We start from the raw sequence: 21,858 nt of genomic DNA, 5'->3' as shown, positions 1-21,858 counted from the left end.
CCATATGCCAGGCACACGCTGGATTCTCCACAGATACGTGTTAAGGGAATGCACAGGTGAGCGCACGAATGCATGGATAAAGGACTGTGTTCCCATTCGCACTTGGGATGGAGCCGCGTTAGTGCTGCTCTCACGGGCCCCGTGAGCAGCCACCCGGGGTGTGCTGTGCTGCGGGGGTGAGCAGGGAAGGCTGGCTTTGCCTGCCGACTCCGGGCGGGCAGGCGCTCCGCTCCGCGCTTCGCAGCGTGTTCTGCTCACATGTCTTTCTGGGGGAAATGTCTTCGACAAGGACCCAAAACATATCACCGTACTCACCCTCCTTGAGCATTTTCTCTCTTAATTTCTGCTCCAGTCTGCTTTGATGATCTTCTAATTCTAGCTCTTGGGCCCTAGGGAGGAGAAAGCATGCACACCTTATAAATACTAGAAATTTGTGTAGACACAGTGGCAAATAAGCCCACTGACAACAGCTACGGCATTCTTTTTTTCTTATTAAAACTGGAATATCTCCAGCCTGGCTGGTGTGGCTCGGTGGATCAAGCGTCGTCCCATGGACTGAGAGGTCCTGGTTCGATTCCTGGTCAGGGCACATGCTCGGGTTGTGGGCTCGATCCCCAGTAGGGGGCGTGCAGGGGGCAGCAATGGATGTATCTCCCTCACATTGATGTTTCTATTTCTCTCTGGAATACAGTCGTCCCTCGCCACTTCCCGCTTCGACTTTCGCGGCTTCACTCTATCACTGTTTTCTCAAATATATTCATTAAAAAGTTGATCGAGACAGTGAAAATGATACAGCACGCGCTCGGTTGTCTGAGTCAATTATACACCCCTGTATTACAATTACAATTAAAATTACTATACATATGGACTGTAGGCCTATGTATTCGAGCACCCCAGGAATCCTTCAACGCCAGCTGCAACCGCTAGAGTCTGGAACGGATTAACCGCGATAAACAAGGGACAACTGTGTCTCTAAACTGAAAGTTTTGCCTTGAAGGTGCCGAGAAGGATTGCTAAGATGTGCTGAACTCAAGAAGCCGTGGGGAGCAGCTGAAGGTGGAGGTGTGACCTCGGTAGGCTTTTGGAAGGCCGTTCAAGCCACCTGCTACTGAAGGACCTTGAAGAAGTAACTAGAGTAGTCTGGGGGAAGCCACGACAATCCAAAACTCTTCTCTCTTTTGGGGGGCGCCATGGCTTCAAGTATCACCTCTAACCACTCCCAAATCTCTGACTGTGGTGGACAAGAAAGTGAGAAAGCAGAAGCATGAGTGAGACATTTTGTCCAGGTGGAGGCAATAAAACTCGGACAACATCTGCTTGTAGGAGCGGGGGAAAGAAGAGTCAGTTGGTTAGAGCTTGTCCTGATATGCCGAGTTTGTGGGGGCAATTCCTGTTCAGGACACACATAAGAATCAACCAATGAATGCATAAATAAGTGGAACAACCAATTGATTTCTCTCTCTCTTTCAAAGAGTGCCCCCTGCAGAGTGCTAACGGGAAGCCACCAGCACCGACTCTCCCAGGTAGACCCTGTGCAGACTGAGCCTCCTACACACCTCCGTGAATTCTTGCCATGTCTTACTACTGCTGTGCTGTGTGTTTGCATGTCGGCCTCCCCCGAAACCATGAAAGCCTAGAAGATAGGGACTGCGCCCTCTTTCATTTTTATTTCCACGTACCCAGCACAGTTCCTGGCACCTAGAATATAATATGCTTGATATGTTTTTGTTGAATGAATTTCATAATTCAACCTGACCCAAAAGCAGACGGTATGATTATGTTAAAAAGACTTTGTAGCCCTGGCCGGTTTGGCTCAGCGGTTGGAGCGTCAGCCTGCGGTACAGAGAGACCCGGGTTCGGTTCCCGCTAAGGGCGCGTACCTCAGTTGCAGTTTGTCCCCGGCCCTGGTTGGTCGTGCGGGTGGCAGCCACTCAATGTGTCCCTTCACATCGATGTTTCTCTCTCTCTCTCTCTCTTCCTCTCTCTCCCTCCCGCTCTATCTGAACAAAAAATGGAAAAATGTCCTCGGGTGAGGATAAAAAAAATAAAAAAAAAGACTTTGTAGCCAGGTGGACATGAACAAATTACTCAGTAGGTGAGTAGCAGTGCATGCATCAACTTAAAAATAGTGATGGAAATAACAATGACTGCAAATGACCCCTTCTCCATTCCCAGAATTTCCATCCGTGGAGCTTGATGAGCGTAATTCTTGGCCTCCTCCCCTAGCCCCCATTCGCCCCCCTCACCCCAGGGGAGGTAAATCTGGGAAGAAGAGACGATGAACTCAGCGCACATCCTTTCCCCTGAGGTTAGCCTGCCTGCAGCAGATATGTGTTCTTGATTACACTGAGCCTTGCTGTAGGGACAAGATTCCTCCATCTTGATACCATTGACATTTTAGGCTGGATAATTCTTAGCTGCTGGGGGAGAGGGGTGTCCTGTGCATTGTCGAATGTTTAGTAGCACCCTTGGCCCCTCGTCACCAAGTACCAGTAGCACCTCCTAGTTGTGACGACCAAAAATGTCTCCGGACATTGCCAAATATTCTCTGGGGAGGCAAGATAATAGTCCGTTGAGTCCCACTGGTGGAGTGTAAAAGCTTTGCCCTTAAAAAGTAAGTGGGTCCGTTACATTTTGTGACTATGTCGATAAGTATGTCTTGTTCAGGAGTTCGGTTAGTGGCATGGGTTGAATGATGGCCCCAAAGCTATGTGCACATCCTGACCCCTGGAACCTGTGAATGTGACCTATGTGAACAAAGGTCTTTGCAGGTGTAATGGGTGTAGAGAAGGACCTAGAGATGACACTCTAGATGATCCCAGTGGACCGTAAGTCCAGTGACAAGTCTCCTTATAGAGGAAGAGGAGAAGACAGACACGGAGAAGGCCGTGTGAAGACAGAGGCAGAGACTGGAGTGAAGCAGCCACCAGGCCAAGGGATGCTTGGAGCCACCAGAGGCGGGAGAGGCGGGGGGAGCATGGCCCTCCTGCCCTCGTGATTCGGACTTCCCTCTTCCAGAACAGCGAGAGAATCCTCTTCTGCTGTTGTAAGGCACGCGGTTTGTGGTAGTTTGTTACTCCAGCCCTGGCACAGTGACACAGATAACAAGCTTACCCGGGCTCTCTTATTTAGCCCAGACATCTATTGCCTCGGTAGTTTTATTTCTCACCGGGTTCAGAACCTAGCCAAGGGAAAGGAATAGACTTTATAAGACCTCCCGGGATTGGGGTGAAAGTGAGGTAAGACGGCATACGTAAAAGCACCCAGTACAACTTGTGGCACTTAATTGCTTTGCATTAAATGTTACGTTCTTTCTCTCCAGAGTGGTGACAGGTGACCTTCAACTTTGTCAGAGTGTGTGGAGATCCATCTCACTTTCTGATCCCCAAGCCAGGCTGGTACCCCTCATTCAGGGAGGACGGCCAGACAGATCTCAGTCCCTCGCTCCACTAAAGCCACAAGGAAGTGCCCAGGCAGCTCTCGCCAACATTTCCTGTGGTTCATGCTAAGGCCCGGGACATGCTTCCCCATGGCAGGTGTGTGACTGCAGGCGGGTGACTGCAGGCGGGTCCCGTTGGTCTGGGAGACAGGGATGAGTTGAAAGTACTTTTCCCAAATGCCCTCCAGCTCCAGCCCCATTACCTGAAATCTATTTTAGCTATAGGACTTCACGGGAAGAGTAGACAACAGAAGATCCTCTGCACTAATGCCAGCATGATATGCAAGACACCAAATATCAATCTGCCTCAATCACAATTCTGTATGCACAAGAAGAGCAGACCCTGGGGCTGCACCGTGGAGGGCGAGCCACCCCACGCCCGCCTGCTTTGCGTTTAGGGCTCACCATTATCTGTGTTGCCTTACTTACATGATCAGTAGCTCCGACTCATATCGCATTAATTTATTCTTCTCCAGAACCAGCTTAAACCACTCCTGCAAAAGCTGTGCTTCGTCCTGTGTGCCTGAATCTGCTTAAGAAATCAACGACAAATGGGTTAGATTGGCGCTTTTTTCCACATGATCAAACTGCTTTGGAGCTACTTTATCGGACCATGTTTGTAGCAAAAAGGGCTCAGCAGGCTGCAGCCCCCTGATGGCCTGTTGATGCCTCCAGGTCAGGGACTTGACAAATAAAACCCACCCGTGCATGCGCCAGGGGCAGCCCTCTTCCGCCTTTAGGGCATGAATACTTACGTGTAAGGTCTATACCTTTGATAATGTTCTGCTTACTTGTATGTTCTCGGTAAAACTTCTAAGTCTGTGCATCACATCCTTCTCCAAAGGAAACCCTAATAACCCTGCTGATTACTATCTCCTCCTCCTCCTCCTTTTCTCCTTCCAAATCAAATGCCTACTGAGTGCCCTGGTGGGGTGTGGCTTCCTTCACGGGGCAGAGACGCTCATACCACATTTGGTCATAAAGGAGTAGTGATTGGCATTTAGATCTTTTTGCAAAAAGAAAAGGCAAATAATAGGGGGAAGTGTTATTAGCTTCAAGACTCATAGGGAGAAAGTTATATCCATATACTCTTATAACTCAGATTATGACCTTTATTAAACAGAAGAATAACCATGAGAAAATAGACACTACTTTTAGACACTCAATATTAAATGTTAAATGTCCAGATATGAAAATGTTAAAATCTGGGCATATTTGAGAAGTAGCAACGTGGAGATGACTTCCTAGAATTTCACAGTGAAATGAGAACACAGGCTCATGGCCATTCCAGAAGGATTTGTGCTGGAGGGTCCAGTGGGCAGAGGGAGACGCAATGCCTGCAGAAAATACGTGTGACTTTGGGCAAGGTGTTTAACCTTTTGGAGTCTCTTCACTGGTTAAACTGAACAATAAGACACACAGGTGATAGAACAATAATAATAATCATGAGCTACTGTTTATTATGCAACTATTAGATGCCAGTCAATGGCCATGTGCCTTATATGCAGCATCTCATTTAGTCCTCTCAACAAACTCACTAGTAGGTTCCCTTATTATCACCACTTAACAGCTGACGAAATAGAGGTTTAAGAGATTAATTTGCCCAACCTCACAGCTAGCAGTGGCAGAGCCAGGGCTTGAACTCAAGTGAGCCTTATCCTAAACCCATGCTTTTCACTGCTTGTACAGTACCCCGCCCCCCATCGTTGGCATGTAAGGTAAATAACGCCTCTAGCACATCGTCTTACACACAGCATGGCAAGTCATTCATAAAATGAGTTCCCTTTTCTTCCTTCTCCTTGACCACCTTTTTTTTGATAAAGAAAATGGGGTCTGGAGAGATTTAGATTTAATACCCCAAATCACATATTTAGTTAAAGTGCAAACTGGTGATGCAATGCAGCTCTTCTGGTGAATTCATTCATTCATTCATTCATTCATTCATTCATTCATTCCACATCACTTATTTATGAAATAGGTGTTGAGTAGTGCCTTGGGAACTTGGGCTACAGTGACAGACAACGCTATATATCACAAGAAATTTGGAGATAATAAGGTAGAGTACCTGTTAGACAATCTTTTGGATCAGATGGACCCAAAGACTAGAATGAAACAGAACATTAGAAAATTGTCGCCAAAACAAAGCCGTAGAAAAGACTCAGGGAATATAGAGAAGGGAGGATTTTCCTGGTCAGGGAATGAGTTTGGGCTTCCCAAGGAAGGTAGTGTTTGAACTGGGATGTTAAAAAATGAGTAGTATTTTGAGAGAAAATAATGAGGATGGGAGAGAAGTTTTTCAAGAAAAGAGAGTAATATGAGCAAAGATGAGGGGATTGCAGAAGGCAGTGAAGACAGAGATTGGGAAGGGCTAAGAAGGCATGGGGGGGTGGATGACAAGCCTGGGGGGTGTGTGACGATCGTATTGTGGAGGCCCCTGAACATCATGCTAAGGCTCGTGTACTTTGTTCTGTAGAATACAAAGGGACACTAAAGGTGGTTGAGTAGGAGAATGATATGTGAAGTTTTATGCAGGAAGAACTAAAGAATTAAAGGGGGAAGAGAGAAGAGGGAGAAAAATAAGTAAGATGTTATTCTTTTTTGTTTCTTGACTGAGTAAATGAATGGAGTGAAAAAACATAAACGCGCTGAGTACCAACATCTCCGAAGTGTCGTTTGTGGTGCTGAGGGACAGGGATGAATACACAGTGGTTCCGGCTCGTTGGGAAACTGGGGCTTGCAGTCCAAAGAGTGAAACCAACACTTCAGGGCCAGGTAGAATACGACATGCATCCCTTGCTATGCAACACAGAAGAGAAGCAACCAGTCTTGTGTGGAGGAAGTTGGGAACAACCTCAGAGAGGAGACAGAAGGTGAACTCAGTCTAAACGGATGAATAAGAGTTTTCCAGGGAGAGAAGATGTAAAGAACAAGATATTCCAGGACATCAGTTAATGAGCGAAGGAATGAAGTATATAGACTAGGGATCATATATAACATAGATGTTAAGAGCATATCCTTTAAACTCAGACCTGGGATCAACTTCCGTTCTTCTACCTACCACTGTGCGGGCTTGAGCACCTATTGTAGCCTCCCTGAACCTCGGTCTCCTCATCTGGTATGAAGATGCAATGGGACTGTCTACACAAAGACCTTAACCCCGCTCTGGCACATAGTATCAGCTCAATAAACAACAATGGTCGTAATTAAAATCCTATAACATATGTGATGAAAGAACCCATAGGAGTCACCTGTTCCAGCTGAGATGTGCAGGAGTCCCCTGCACCTTCCTCCCTTCCAGCTCCCACTCTTTCCCCTGATGGTGGAATTCCCTGTTTCGCAGAAGCTCACTGCAGGGCCCTGTGCTCTAGGTATTGAAAACTTCTTTCTGTTAGAATTTGATGGGTGGGCTGCTAGCCACTGAATTCAGTTTTGCCCTCTCGAGGGAAACAGAGGATACATACTGTATACTTTACATGAAAGACATTCGGACATTTGAAGACAGGTCTCATGATCCACTGAAGTGTTCTTTTTTCAGCCAGCACCTCCACATCATTTATCATTTTGTCATAAAAGGGCTGCCCGCCTCTGCTCGCCCTCGAATTTCCCAGGAGACGTCTCAAGGAAAATGCAGATTCAAAAGATATAGACCAGAGTGGAGAGACGCCCTCACACCTTCTCCTGTGCCCTGGGATTGCAGGTGTCTTTTCAGCAGGCTTGTCTTCACTGGCTTCCAACTGACTTGCAAACGAACGTGGTCTTTCCACGCCAGTGGTGGCGAAGCGTGACGAACGGCCGCGTGTTCTGTGGACGCAACCGGCCTTTTCCGTAACCTAGGACTTTCTATGCATCTTGTTCAATATCCTGTTTATTTTGTTCCATCAAGGAGAAATCTTTTGAATATTTTATCTATCGGACAGGTTTGGGGTTTCTGAGGAATGGGTCAATGGCCAGCCTGTACCTTTATGTGATGTTGAAAAGCAAAATGTCAGATGGGACTGGGCCAAGGACAGAGCCATGGACCCGTGGAGGGTGAAACTGTTCCACAGACTCCAAAAGCATCTAACTGGTACCACCCAGCCCACATTCCTGTAACTTGTCTGTTAGGTTGTTACAGGAAACTTTGGTAATGAAATAATTTTCTGAAATCACAGTGTCTGCCATGTCCGTGGGCGCTACAAGCCTTGTAACTCCACTCAGAAACGGACATGACATTTGTTTTCCACGGCTTCTCAGTAAACACCAGTGGTTCCTTAGTAATCTCGAAATGTCCTGAATATTCACATTTTTGAAAATAATCCCATCTAGAATTTTGACAAGGATCAGAATTCATGTGTTGTTTTTTTTTTCCCCACGTGAAGAGTAGAAAACGGACTCATCACTAGCCTTTTGGCTCTGCGATGCTTCATGAGTTTCAAAGACTGAGGTCACACCTGCAAGTCTGTTCAACACCAGGGGGTTCATTCGGTCCAGTCAACAAATTCTGATGGAATGATGCCACGTCCCAGACTCCACTCTGTGCATGCGTCATCTTTCACCGGTGCTTAGAAACCTGAATTCATGGCTCCCGTTTTTCTCACCTACCCAGATTCAGTTTCCTCTTCGAAGTGGCTTTTGAACATTTCTAACCAAGGACCATTTGCCTCAATAAAGAAAACAGAAAAGCTGAGAGCCGAGAATCCTGCTTTTCCCCATCGTGTGACATGATACCATCTGCCTCAGCACGGGGCCTCTCTGCTCCTTGTTTCCGATCCAAAAGAAACAGCACTGTTTTGCCATCCTTAGAGTGTTTTTTGTTGTTGTTTTTCAGATTCAGCCTCTTTGCTGCATCATAGCCTCAGGCTCTCGGCAGACTTCTGCCCTGGATCACATGTCCCTCTTCCAATTTTTCTTCTGTGTCCTTCTAATACCTGGTCCATTCGAGAGTTCCCTGTGCAGCCACACTGATTTATTTCCGCTGATGCTGTTCTTACCAAGCACAGGGTGGATTGAATCGATCAATTTAATTTTTCTTTTTTCAATGCAGTAAGGTGTAATTTTATAGCCTACAGTTCCTCTTTTTAGAGTCATCCTCCCCTCGGTCGTCAAAGTCCCTTTTGGGGATCTTTGAACGTGGACTCGCGTGCGGGTTCCTAGGAAATCTGCCCACCTGGGCACAGGTGACGTGTGGAGCCCAGACGAGCCTTGCTCTCAGCCCAACAAGGCACTGAGCTGCTCCACCCATCACACGGCCCCGTGCAGGTGCTGCTGGGGCCTGGACCAGGTTGCCCTCACTGCCGTGCAGGGCGTGGGGTGGCAGAGGGCCTGGGCTTTGAGGTCAGCAGGCCTGGCTCAGCCACTTGTGAGTGTGTGACCTTGGGCAAGTAACCTCACCTCTCTCCACCTCGGTCCCTTCCTGTGGAACACAGGGAGGATGACGGTATCCGCCTCATGGTTGGTTATGGGGATTAAATGAGACGGTGCATGTAAAATGCTTGCCATAGTGGTCGGCACATAGTGAACCTTCCGTAAACTGTACCATTGCTATTAGTCCCTCATGTTTTTTCCAGCGTCTACTTCCATCTAGTTCCATGCGGGTTCCTTTTCTGTTCACCTTTAAAACTCAGCTAGAGTGTAATCCCTGATTCGATTATACATGCCTCAATTTGACCGTGTAACTGCATTTGAGGTTAATAAAAACTCTTAATTCCTTTTTGGCCCCATGCAAATGAAAAGGTCCCGTGGCTGCCTGGAACGCCAGCACCTGCTTGGGAAGACGGGAGCACTCTGCCTACCCAATTGTTGGCTCCACCACATCTCCATCTGGTCCTGCGGCTGCTGCTGAGCTGAAAGGCTTCCCAGGGCAGGGATGTGGTCCTACATCTGGGAACCGGGTCGCAGCTAGAACGGCGCTCCCAGCGGGCGGACCGCCCTGGTGATGACCAGAAGAGCCAGCTCAGTTGCCTAACCTGCGGCCATCCTGCTGGGTTCACCATCGGCTGGTGCTTCCTTAGCTCCTGGGCGCCCACATCACGCTTCTCCCAGACAGAATGCCAGGTTTCCACTTGCTCGGGTGAAGCGAAGTCATCAAAACTCAATGCAAGCCATGTTTTTATTGATGGAGTTATTTAAATTGACCCACTTTTCCCCAAGTGAATTCTCACAAATACTAAGCAAAATTTGGTTACTCCCTGCTGAAATTCTCTGATGACACTCCGCAGTCAAGTTCAAACCACCCGACAACACCCAGTCCCGGCTTACGTTACAGGGACTGGCACTTAGCGGTCGGTAACTTGTTTGAATAATAACAATACATGAACAATCTGCTCTTTAAAGTCATGGCTCTTTAAGCACTTTCTTTTGTTGGGAATGCTGAATACTTCTCTGGCCGTGTATTGGTGTGCGGTTTTTCCAAGCTGGGTCTTGTTTAAATGTTGTCTGGTTTTCAACTAGTTCTTTAGTTGTGAGTTCCTGCCTCCGTGGCATCCGTGAGAAGCCCTAATCTGGCGTTCGCTGCAGTTCTGTCAACGTCTTCCACAACCTCACCGATGATCTGGGGCATAAAAGGGCATTAGAGAAACTGCCGCCAGAGCTCGGGGCACTGTGCAGGGCATCTCCCCGGGAGGGCTGGGCTCCAGCCTCTGTCCCCTATTCTCTGGCCTCTGGTCAGCTCTTAGCTCCTGTGCTCACCCACAGGCCTATTTCATTTACATCTCCAGCCAGGCCTTCTGCACCCAGCGCTCTGGGGACACTCACCTCCCACAGGTGCCTTACATATGCTGGGGATAAACCAGAAAGCTGCCCGGGATTATCACAAAGCCAGAATGCTGTAAGATAAAATGTTCTCTTCTGCCGCTGTCGTGGTCAATCTGCGTGTGTAAAGCAATGCTCTAAAGCGAATGGCTCTGAGGCCTCAGTGACACCGGAATCCACGCAGTGAAAAGAACCCAAGTCTCCTTCAGGAAGAGAATCCGAGTTTTGTCTGCACTGGGTCCATCTGCTATAAGGCCACTGAGTTTCTAGCCAGTGGACGCTGAAGCTAGAAACACAGAGGTGAATATCTCATAAACAGATTAGCGATATTTAGGTAAGAAAAGCTGCCATAAACGTCAAGCATCCCTGTGTGTTTGCTGAATGTGCCAAATGGAAAGACCTAAGAGCCATTCTCTGACCCTGAGCCATTCCTACACCAGGATGGCAGGCAATTCCAAGAACAGGTCAGGATGCTGCAGCAGGACTGCTGTGAGACATCTGCTTCCTGAGGGAGGGGGACCGGCTCGTCTGCTGCTTGCTCTCAAAGCTGCGGAGATCTTCGTCGAGTTCCTCCGTTGTGGCACAATCCACTGTGTGCACCAGCTGAGCCTACTCGGTCACACCACAGGACGTGGGCACAGGGCAGCGTGCACCACACGGCACACCTGCCGTGTGCTGTGCTGTGTGTAACAAACCCCCTGCTGTGATGTGCTGCCCCTCAGCCTCCACTCAGCACCCCAAGGAGGGCAAACCATCCAAACACCTTGCCTGCTGCACCATCAGCACTGAAGTCTTGTATTCCTGGCTATTCTCTATGAGGTTGGAGTCCTGTCCTGACCCTATCCCATTGTATTATGTGATGAAATAATGTTACCTGAGCTTCCAACGCGATGGCCTCCTTGTATCCATACAATCAGGACCACGGAAGGATCTCAGCCCTCCCTCTGCTCTGCTGACCTTTGAGGGCACAGCAGCCAGCCACTTGTGATGGCTGACAAACCAGGTAGGGAACACATCACTGTGGAAGGTCACCTAAAGGATGTTCGTCCCCCGAAATCTAGCCCCAAATTATGGCATGCTGTCAGAGAGGCATGCCTCAGGACCACAGTGTTTGCTTCTCTGTGTTAACCTGCTCTTATTGCATTGTTTTGGCGGTAACAGCATGAGTCTACATTGAGACCCTAATGGGGACCAGGCAGGTGAAATTCATGTCTTATATACATTTATAGAAACTAGTTTAAATGTCTTCTAGGGAGTGTAGTTTTGAAGGAATGTGAACTATTGAACAAATAAATAAATAAATATAATGTGAAAAATTGTTGACCCTCTAATGATAGGAATATGAAAGAAAAGAGGTATGTTCATTGCAATGTTACTGACAACAGCCAAGATCTGGAAGCAGGCTGAGTGTCTATCAGTAGACGAGTGGGTAAACAAGCCATGGTACATTCACACAATGGAATCCTACTCAGCCATGAAAAAGGACATCTTACTATTTGCAACAGCATGGAGGGACCTGGAGAGTATTATGTTTCGTGAAATAAGCCAGTCAGGGAAAGACAAGTATTACATGACCTCACTTACATGTGGAATCTAATGAACAACAAAATAGAAACAGACTCATAGATACAGAGAACAGACTGTTAGAGGGGAAGAGGGTTGGATGAAAAAGGTGAAGGAATTAAGCAACAACAACAACAACAACAACAAAAAAAAAAAAAAGGAGGAGGAGGAGGAAAGAAAGAAAAGAGGAGAAATTAATATTTTTGAACACCTCTTATATGCCAGGCAGGTTTTTTAGTTGCTTTACTAACATCATTGCATTTAGTATTTCCTTCAAACCATGCCTATAAGGTTGGTATCAGTCTGTTTTACAATAAGAAAGTTTTGAAAAGAGGTAATTGTTATACAATGACCACCTTGGGATTCGAATGCAGGCATGCCCAACTTTAATTGCGTCAGAGTTGTGGCAAACCAACCCGAATTCCTTACCTGCAGAGCCATCTCTTTGGGGGTCTCTTTACTCCTTGCCATTCTCTATGAAGGGCATCGAGATTCAAACTCAGGAGTGTCTGACTCTAATATCTCTGTTCTTTTTTAGGACACCTCACCATTACATTATCCAGGAAATTATTATTCCTTCTGTTCCTCAGTCAAAATAAAAACCACAGAGTATAAGCCAAACTACTTCCCTCTTCCTGGCTAGGATTTCACGGCAGTTTCTCATCATAATATGTGCCCCTACCGCCACCTGCTGGCAGCCTCGTGTATCCTGCTATTCCTTTGTAAACCCCTCTATATGATGGAAAAGCCATCTGGCTTAAAAAAAAAAAAAATGTCAAGAAGCTCAATGCAGACAGCTAGCTGGTAAACCTTCCCAGGAGCTGGTAAATTTATAAGACAGGGATAATTCCCATACACCTCTCTTGGGGATAATTTCTTTCTCCTTCAAAGTCACAGTTTTCATCAGATTTCACCTTTCTCTAGGTATTGACAGAACAAATTCTGTCATCCAGGCCATCTAAATTTGAACGATGGTCTCTTGTTAAAATGGAGTATTCCATGACCCCAGCACATCACACTGACCACTGCATTGACAACCAACAAACCAGCAGGGAACAGGGCCTTAATTAAGAAGAATCTAAGTGGCTGGCAAAGCTCCGATTGGCCTCCTTACAGAAGGTGGAGCCCAGGGTGACAGGACACTGCGTGTCCTGGTCCTTTACTCTGGGCAGCCAGGACCACCAGGGGACTGCATTCCCTTTGTCAAGGACATCTATCTATAACACACACACACACACACACCCCTACAGAACATAATGACTTGTCTTCTGGGGGGAGTCTTGGATTTTTGTTTTCCTTTCCTTGACAAAATGGGGGGAAGCCCTTCCTGGGGGTGGGGAAGCTTATTTCTGACTGTTGGAAAAAAAAAAAAAAAAAAAAAGAAAGCAGGAATTGTTGTCACAACAATTAGGAGGCTCATCAAAGCCTCATTTTGCTCATCAGCCATCACTGCCCTGCGTCCTGCACCCCCGCATGTTCCTCTAATTCAATGCCCGCCTAATGAATAACTCCTAGGAACAAAAGACCCTTTCAGGCTGGCGCACATCATTATTAGAGGAGACTTGCATAACTGTCGCAGACTACTCGTGTTTTCAGGCCTGTCTCTAAATTTGGTTATTCACAACCTTTATAGCTCAATATTATTGCCTAACTGTGATCATTTTCTAATTATCCTAATAATACCTATTAAATAATTCCCATTAAATGACTTGAACCAGAGCAGCACAGGCCGGCTCAAATACAGCTTAACCTAATAAGCATTGGTCATTCATTAAGCACCAGGGCAATCTCTTAAAGGGGCTGAATAGAATATCAAACTGCAAAGGAACATTATTATTGCACAAATGTTATTACAAGTTACAGTGTATTAATTTTGACGCCTGGTTCGCAAATCTTCTATAAGGTCTCCTTTGGGGCTGCTCTCCAGGACCTGACTCATAGTCCTTAGCCCCTGGTCAATTCGCATCTGCCACCCACACAAGGACAATCGAGGGGGAAAAGGCCCATAAACTCAACAGGAGGATTAAATTACCAAGGATGTAAGGAGAATGAGTGGCATCCATCTTCCGACCAGGTTAGCACACCTTTAAAAACACCGCAAGCTGTGTTTCCTTAGCTAATAATTCAAAATAGCCTTTCTTTACATTGGGGTGAGGGAGGTTTTCAGAAGTGTTAAAAACTTGGTTTCTAGGATTTCAGTCTCAAACAGTGAAGATTAGAGAGTCAGTTCTCTGAAGTGTATGTATGTGGATGTCAGTGTTCCGAGAAATACTAGCAGGTAGCATTCATTGCCTATACTCTGGGAGACACTCTGCCCACCGACACCCTTCATTCTCAAAATGGCCTGGTAATGTGGAGAGTATGAGCTCCATTCTCCAGATAAGGAACGTGGGACCAGAGAGGTTAAGAGGTTTTCCTGGGAGCATGCACCCTAAATGCAAAGGAACGGAGTTTGCACGCAGGACTCCTACAGTCTGCTGGCCCCGTGATGCCACACTGCCTGCCCCCTTAGCAAACTGAAACAGCTTTGCTGGTTTCTCCTTTTTATTGCTAGTGCTCTCGCTGAAGTCAATGGATGCCCGGAGAAAAGTTCCAGAGCTTTCTTGATGGGCTGGTATGCCCAAACATCAAACAAGAGCAGCTGTAAAGACAGGCAGCAACGCTCACTCCGAGCAGCAAGAAACCGTTGTCGTTTTTGTAATGAAACCTACCTCTGGTGAGTGCATTTGGGTTTTCTTTGCAAGGAAATGCATAGTGTATTTTAGTAAGAAAAGGAACAAATATTTATTATCCATCCCATAATCAGGCACCATGCTAGGGCTTCAACATAAATTGTTTAAGCCAATCCTCACTATGAATCCAAGAAACATATAATTATCACTCTTACTTTACAAACAAGGAAACTGAGGCACAGAGGGGTAAAGTCAGGCTCCAACATTTCCCTGTTGTCCAGACAGCTGCTAAAGCTGAACCCACGGGGCCCCTCACTTGGACGGCCCCTTGCAAGGCTGGGAGCGGCTCTCTCAAGTTCGCAGGCGTGACTCTGTAGGACCGTCTGGCCTCACAAAATGTGCATCTGCCCCTGCTGGTACCATCAGTCTTGGATAACTGAACTTTTCAGGGAGTTGAAACCCTAAGCTTTCGCCATGTCGTTTAACCAGTAACACATTTTCATGGTTGCGCAGTGAGAGGTGTGTTTTCAGTGTGTGTGTTTTTCACACTTGATATCCAAAATAGAAAAGACTGAAGACATCCTGTCACAAAGCTAAAGGGACAATGCTTCCCACAAACTCTAAGGGCCCCTCCAATTCACGAGCCACACAGATGCTGGATGGTTTCCAAAACGGGGTGGAGTTCTTGGTCACCCCTCATCCCAGAGCCCTTGGCTGGCTCCTCGTTTGCGAGGGCATTTCCCGTCTTTCCACATCTGGCCTTTGCAGGTGCGGCTCCCTCTGCAGAGCAGCCCCCGCGCCGCACGGTCAACTCCTGTGCCCTCTGGTTCTCATCTGGATAGGTCACCCCATCCGGGACCCTGCCTGACCGCCCCTCTCCCGGGCTCAGTGAGGAGCCTCTGGATCCTGTTCCCCTGCACCCAGTGCGTGTCCCTATCACAGCACTTGTCCTCCTGTACTGTGGTTCATCTCTCTACATGTCTGTGTCCTTCGATGGACTATAACGTTCTCAAAGGCAGAAACTATCATAGTCATCATCCTGGACTCACTGCCTTCACGTCCAACACATGGTTGGTCTTCACCAGATGAATTTTCTTTGGATATGAGAATCTGAAGCTACCGGTAGAATAGTTACCATTTAGTGCATTACCTGTGCCAGGCAATGTGCTGACTTATATATGTGCATCTTTATGTGTATATGTATGTATGTATGTGTGTGTGTGTGTATGTGTGCATATACAGAGAAATGTCTATATAGATATATCCATATAAAATTTCTTCTTAATTATTACATCAGCTCTATAAGCTAGAAAACCACTATTATCTCCATTTTAGGGGAACAAACTTAGTCCATAAAGATTTAAAATGTGACTGGCCCAAGATCACACAGTGAGTAAAGTGAGAAACCAGGATTTTTACTTTAAATCTGGGCTTTGAATCACTATGAACATTGCCTGAATGCCCAAATATTCCTCCTGAATTGATCCTAACCCTGACTCGCAAAGAGCAGTTGCACTAGCAGATACCTGGGAGACCAGAAGCCCAGTGGCCGGGCCCACAGCCTCCCAGTGGCCCTGGGAATTCCAGATGGGACTGCGGGGTTGATGGTGGACGCGCGAAGCACTGCAGACTGCACACTGTCGACGCCGAGCGATCACGGCGCGGACGGGGTCTCTCCGCTTTGCCCAGCCGGTCAGAGCAGCACGGTTCTCCGACCACAGCCACGGCCGGGCGGCTGCGGACCTTCGGGAAGCCTACCTGCTTCTCCTCTCAGCGCCTTCTCCAGCCTCACGCCCTGGATCTCGGAAGCCCTCTGCCGCTCCTCCACCTCCTCCAGCTGCCTCTGGATGGCCTGCAATGCCAGGGTCTTCGGTCACATGGGGACGCTCGGTGAGCAGAGTCACATGAGGGGCCAGTTCTGAGACTTATTTCCAAGAGGAAGCAGCCCTTTCCCATGTGACATAACCTCCCTTATGAACTGGGTCAGGACCTCCGAATACCCAAACAGAACTTCACATTTCCCTTCTTTAGCACGAAGACATAAAGTAAGGAGTCCGTGGGTCAGCTCAGTTTGCCCCCAGTGGACGTTAAAATAGTCCCCTTTGACCGGGCCAGTCCCACAGGCGTGTCTCAGGCAGAGGCTGCCAGGCCCCTGGACTCCTCAGCCTCTGACCATGGTCATGGCCGGACTGGGGCTGCAGCCACTGCTCAGAAAAGGACAGGGGTTCGGGGGTGCACACAGAGCACGCTCACATTCTGTTTCCCCAGGAGAACACGCAGATCCCTCCCAGAAGCTGGTCTGGAGTAGACCTGGGCCGACTTGGAGCTGGGTGCTCCTTTCCTGGTTGTCTGGCTCCCGTCCTCGGCTACAGGTTGCACCTATTCCTTCACGGCACCACGGGGCTAATGCCCGGGGGCGGGGGCTTTACTACGGAACTGTATGTTAGCTTTGATACTAGCAGGTTATTAAGACACAAGATGTTTATCCTACTAAGTGATAACCTCTCATCCTCCTTAGACTCACCACGGGCACCTATTAAGGTTTGGAGTCATGAGTGGGTTTGCATTTTCATTTTACTTTCCCTACCAGCTATTTCTATCTAAGGAAGAAAAATGGGGGGGGGGGGGGGGGCTTTCCTGTGCAGATTCTGCTCATCCCGTCAATGTTCTCTGTTTTCAGACACCACGCTGCCAAAAGGCATTTCTCTGGGCAGAACAGGCTTTGCACCTGGCAGGCCAGGTATATGAAGGAGCGGGCAGCTGGGGCTGGTAGTATGTGTGCATTCTTCCTCCTCTACATCACTCCAGCTTCATCTCACTCCCCTTCCTCCTCACCTGCACACCTTTCTAAGTCTCCCCTGGATTCAGGGGCACAATAGCCAAAGCTTCTCCAGCCCCGTGAAGGGGCCCAAGCAGGGGTGCGGCCTGACCACCTGGCTGCTTTTGTGCCAACTAAGAGTGTTTAAGCCCAAACACAAAATCTAAAATAGATGGGAATTATATCTAAAACAACTTGTAATTTCATGCCCCCTTCCTCTCTTTCTTTTAAAGATAATTATATCTTTATAAATCGGTCTCTTGCTGGCATGGCGTAGAATTGCAAAAGGAAAGAAAACATTTAAATAACTTTATTACTGATTACTTTGTAATTATGGCTGTGGGGTTGTTATGGAGTAAGTAGAGTCCCTCCACCCCCATTCATATGCTGAAGTCCAAACTCCCAAAGTGACTGTATTTAGAGCCTTAAAGGAGGTTAAAAGGTTAAATGAGGTCATGAGGGTGGGACCTTAATCTGATAGGACTGACATCCTTAAAAGAGGACGAAGAGACACCAGAGATGGATCTCTCTTTCTCTGCATGTGCACAGAAAACAGGCCATGTGAGGACACAGCGGGTCTGCTGTCTATAAGCCAGGAAGAGAGTCCTCACCAGAAACCCACCCTGAAGGCACCTTGACCTTGGGCTTTGAGCCTCCAGAACTAGGAGGGGATTTTTGTTGTTTAAACCACCCACTCTGTGGTATGTTGTTATGGCAGCCCAAGCTAGCTAATATAGTGGTCATTCTTTAGAAACGAAGGCTGAAAGTCTCAGAGATTAAAAAGGAATGCAAATTAAGACTCAAAAGGCCATTGTAATTCTTCTCTTATTGCCACCTATGGTCTAGAGCGAAAATATAAGCAGGGGAAATTGCTGAGCTCCCCAACCCATATCATAAAGACTTTTCTCATTCTTTGGTCCTGGCCAAGTAGTTCAGTTGGTTAGTGTGTCGTCCTGCTACACCAAGGCTGTGGGTTCGATCCCCAGTCAGGGCACAGTGAATGCATGAATAAGTGCAATAACAAATCTCTCTCTCTCTCTCCTGTCCTGACCTCTCGCTCTCTAAAATCAAGTAAAAACAACAAAAAAGAGACTTATCTTGTTCTCAGAAGGGAAAGTTGAAATGTTTCAAAGAAACCTGTTTTAGAAGTTGAGAGCAGACAGAGGACGCTGATGGGAATTTTCCCTGTTCACCAGGTGAAAGGTCAGCTCCCAGGACAGTCACTGTGAAAGGTAAAGGAGGTTGGATAAAACGACCTCCTCCTTCTCAGAAACAACTCAGAGGACCGATGGCTGGATGAAGTGAATCACCAAAGGACGGAAGGGTACACTGGAATAATATGGTCATTCTAAGTCCTTCTGTCCTAAAACCTAACTGTTTTCCAAGGCCAGGATGGGGGTCCTCAGGGAGCGAGAGGATGCGCTCCATTCTGCCTCATGGTGCCCATCTGTGACGGAGGTGGCAGATCAACGTGGGCAGGAATGCCAGGAGCAGGCGGGAAATCTATATTGCGATGCTGGTCGCATGATTCTGAGACCGAGACAGCCCCTAAGAGTTGTCAGTCCGGAAAGACACTGGCAGGAAGCTGAGGGAAGGTGTGTCCTCAGACTGCTCTGTGGCAGTCCAGGCCGCTTCGAAGCCATGTGCTGGCTGTCATTTCAGCTCACTTTGCTGGAAACACATCTGCAGACGGAACGGTGTTTGGGAGTCGGCCTGGTCAACACCTGGGCTCTCCAGGCCCCAGAGACCCACCAGGGATTGAGCCAGCACCTTTATTATTTATTTTCTTAAATATGATGTTATTGATTTTTTTTTTTTTTTTTTGGAGAGAGGGCAAGGGAGAAAGAGATAGAAACATCAATGTGAAAGAGATACATCAATCGGCTGCCTCCTACACGCCCCCTCCTGGGAATGGAGCCGGCAACCTGGGCATGTGCCCTGACTGGGAATCGAACCGGGACCTCTCCGTCCATGGGACATGCTCAGTCCACTGAGCCACACCGGCAGGGCTGAGCCGGCACCTTTACAATGGCCACAAACCTGGTCACTCAGAGAAGATGACCTTTCTCCAGCCCACCTCCCCAGTGCAGTGCAGACTTCCAAAGGGCTTTCAGATCCAGCTTCCCAGAATCCCAGACCCACTCACTCATATCAGGTTTGTTTTCTGACCTGAGCTTTATGAAGTCTTTTTAACTCTTCTTGCTTAACCAATTGCTTTGTTGCTTTTTCCAGCTTCTTCCTTCTTCTAAGTGTCTTCCTCTCCTATAAAAACCCAACAGAGAAGAAAAAAATACATCTGAGAAAACAGGCTTGAAACTTACAAAATGCTGTCATAGGCTTCTGCCCTCTGCAACCAAACCACTGCTTAGCTTCTGGAACAATGACATCCAATAGAACCGTCTACAGTGACAGGAATGTTCCACGTGCTGTTGAAATATGGGAGCCCACATGGGGCTATTGGACACTGGCAATGATGCTAATGTGATTAAGAAATTTAATTTTAAATTTTGTTTCATTTTAATGAGTTTAAATGTAAATTTAAGTAGCCACATGTGGCTAGTAGGTGCTAGATTGGGAAACTGGTATTATGTATGTCATGTGTGTGTGTGTGTGTAGGTATGTGGTTGGGAGTGGTTTTTGGTTCATTTGAAGGAAGGAATAATATAAGAACTATGCTCTCTACAGGTGCTACCATAAGGCCCAGAGATAATGAGCCTGGGACACACACACACGTATACTACCTAAAAAGCAGTTAGCAACTTTAAATAGTACTTAGGTTAGGTCTACATTGCCTAATTAAACCTGGGAATAGAGGAGCAAATCTAATTCAAATAAAAAGGTTTCTTGGCTAGAGAGAGGTGTGAGATCATTTCTCTTCCCTACTTGACGTTGCTCTACAGATGGATCGGTAGTACCACCGGGCTCCCTGTGCCTGGCCTCATGAACACAGCACTTCTGAATGAATGCACTTAAAATACACGTCTGCATCTTGAGGGTGCTGTTTCCAGGCTTTAGACACCAGAGAAAGGGGCAGCAGCGGTGTGACCAGCTCCATGTCTTGGAAGGTTCAAGAGACACTTCTGATTAGAGAGACCGCAGAGGATAACGGTGGACATGGGCAGGAGGCCGTGTGAAGCTACATCGATGCCCCGCTGAGCTACGTGCGCTTCACACGTCACACACTTTCTGAACTTCAGCGTCCTCTTCAGGGTGATGAATGATTTAATGCCTACCCTGTAGGGCTGTGATAAGGATGAAATGAGATAAGGTGGGTCAAGCCCTTTGCAGAATACTTGATAAAGATGTAGGATAGAAATTCAGTACGTACTATGATTTTTATTATTATTAGCATCATTATCATATTATAAATTAGCATGATTATAATTCTTTACTAAAATCTATTATTATTTTATCTATTATGTGTGTATGTATGCAGGAGTACATATATTATATGTATGTATACATCCTGCATACACAAAATAAATGTTTAAACTGGGCTAGTTTTATTATGAGTTAGTTTATTAATTTTTTTATTATGGGCTAGTTTTATTAATCTGTATCTGAGCATACAGATTAATTTCCTATAGTAGCACGAAGATTAGAGCATGCTAGAGATTCCTTTTTAATGCTGGCAGGAATGAATACGGAATTAAAAAGTTATTAGGGCTCGGCTGGCGCCGGGGTATTCAACAACTGTGACTGAACTGAAAGTTTGTCCGTTAAAGTTAGTACATCCACAAGTGGGGAGAAGACCTAACAGGCCTGGCCCCAGATACTGCCGGAGGAATCCGGTCCATAACAGAGGTTAGCGGTTGAGCCTCAAAAGCACGACTCTTTCCAGGGCTTCAGGGATCCTTGTCCTTCTGACGCCCATTCTACCGAGAGACCATCACTCTCCTTGGGAAGGCACCCAGCTTCAGCGTTCTGGATGTCCACAGACCGTCAGTGAAAACATTTATCTCAATGATGAAACCTGGTTTTTACAGAATTCCCTTTAGGATCTAGAATCCTTAAGGTCTCATGCTCTCCCTCATTCTTGGAAGGAAATTTTGGCTCTCGGAACTGAAACCGATTCCCTATCATATCATTGCTATTTCTAGGGGAGGAATTCCAGACTGACTGGCCATCACTCTGAGCAGAGGTTCTGGGACGTTAGGGTGGGGGAACCTCTCTAGTAGGCAGCCAGGGCCTTTCTGGAAAGGCTAGGGTGGGGCGGGGTGGAGATCACTAGTAATTGTTATCCAGAGACTGTCTAACTCAATCTATAGAGAGTCAGTTCATTTATTTAACAACTACCTCTTGAGTTTACAGTCTACTAACCTACATAATAAATCCCAGCGTTTATTGAGTGTTATGTGCTAGACACTGTACTGATTCGTTCAGATGTATCATCTTAATTACCCCTCAAATTAGACTTTATTTTATAGATAAAGGAAATGAAAACTCAGAGATGTTACATAACTGGCCCAAGACGACACACAGTTAGTAACTAGTAGAGCCGGGAGGTAAGCCTGGGTCACCTGAGTCCAGCCTCCATGTTTTCGTCTAGTCCGTCCTACCTTTCCTGTGCCAGGTACTGTGTAGGCACAACAAGGACTCCTGCTTTATAGAAATGGCAACGTTTCCCCCTGAATTAA

The 21,858-nt window shown here is 47.0% G+C and overlaps 1 protein-coding gene across 1 annotated transcript in view; it reads right to left on the bottom strand.

Annotated features, from left to right (window-relative positions):
• Window positions 1-21,858, bottom strand: part of MICAL2 (microtubule associated monooxygenase, calponin and LIM domain containing 2) — a 199,070-nt gene that overhangs the window by 3,861 nt on the left and 173,351 nt on the right. The window contains exons 32-35 of the mRNA XM_036258877.1: window positions 19,391-19,483; window positions 16,162-16,255; window positions 3,869-3,968; window positions 316-389 (exon numbers count right to left, since the gene is read on the bottom strand). Coding sequence (XP_036114770.1) covers window positions 316-389; window positions 3,869-3,968; window positions 16,162-16,255; window positions 19,391-19,483 — 361 coding nt within the window. The remainder of the gene's footprint in view (window positions 1-315; window positions 390-3,868; window positions 3,969-16,161; window positions 16,256-19,390; window positions 19,484-21,858) is intronic.

Source organism: Molossus molossus, unplaced genomic scaffold (genome assembly GCF_014108415.1).
Source record: "Molossus molossus isolate mMolMol1 unplaced genomic scaffold, mMolMol1.p scaffold_m16_p_13, whole genome shotgun sequence".
Taxonomy (NCBI): domain Eukaryota; kingdom Metazoa; phylum Chordata; class Mammalia; order Chiroptera; family Molossidae; genus Molossus; species Molossus molossus.
Note: the sequence above shows the minus strand (reverse complement) of the source record. Positions and strands in the feature narration are given on the sequence as shown.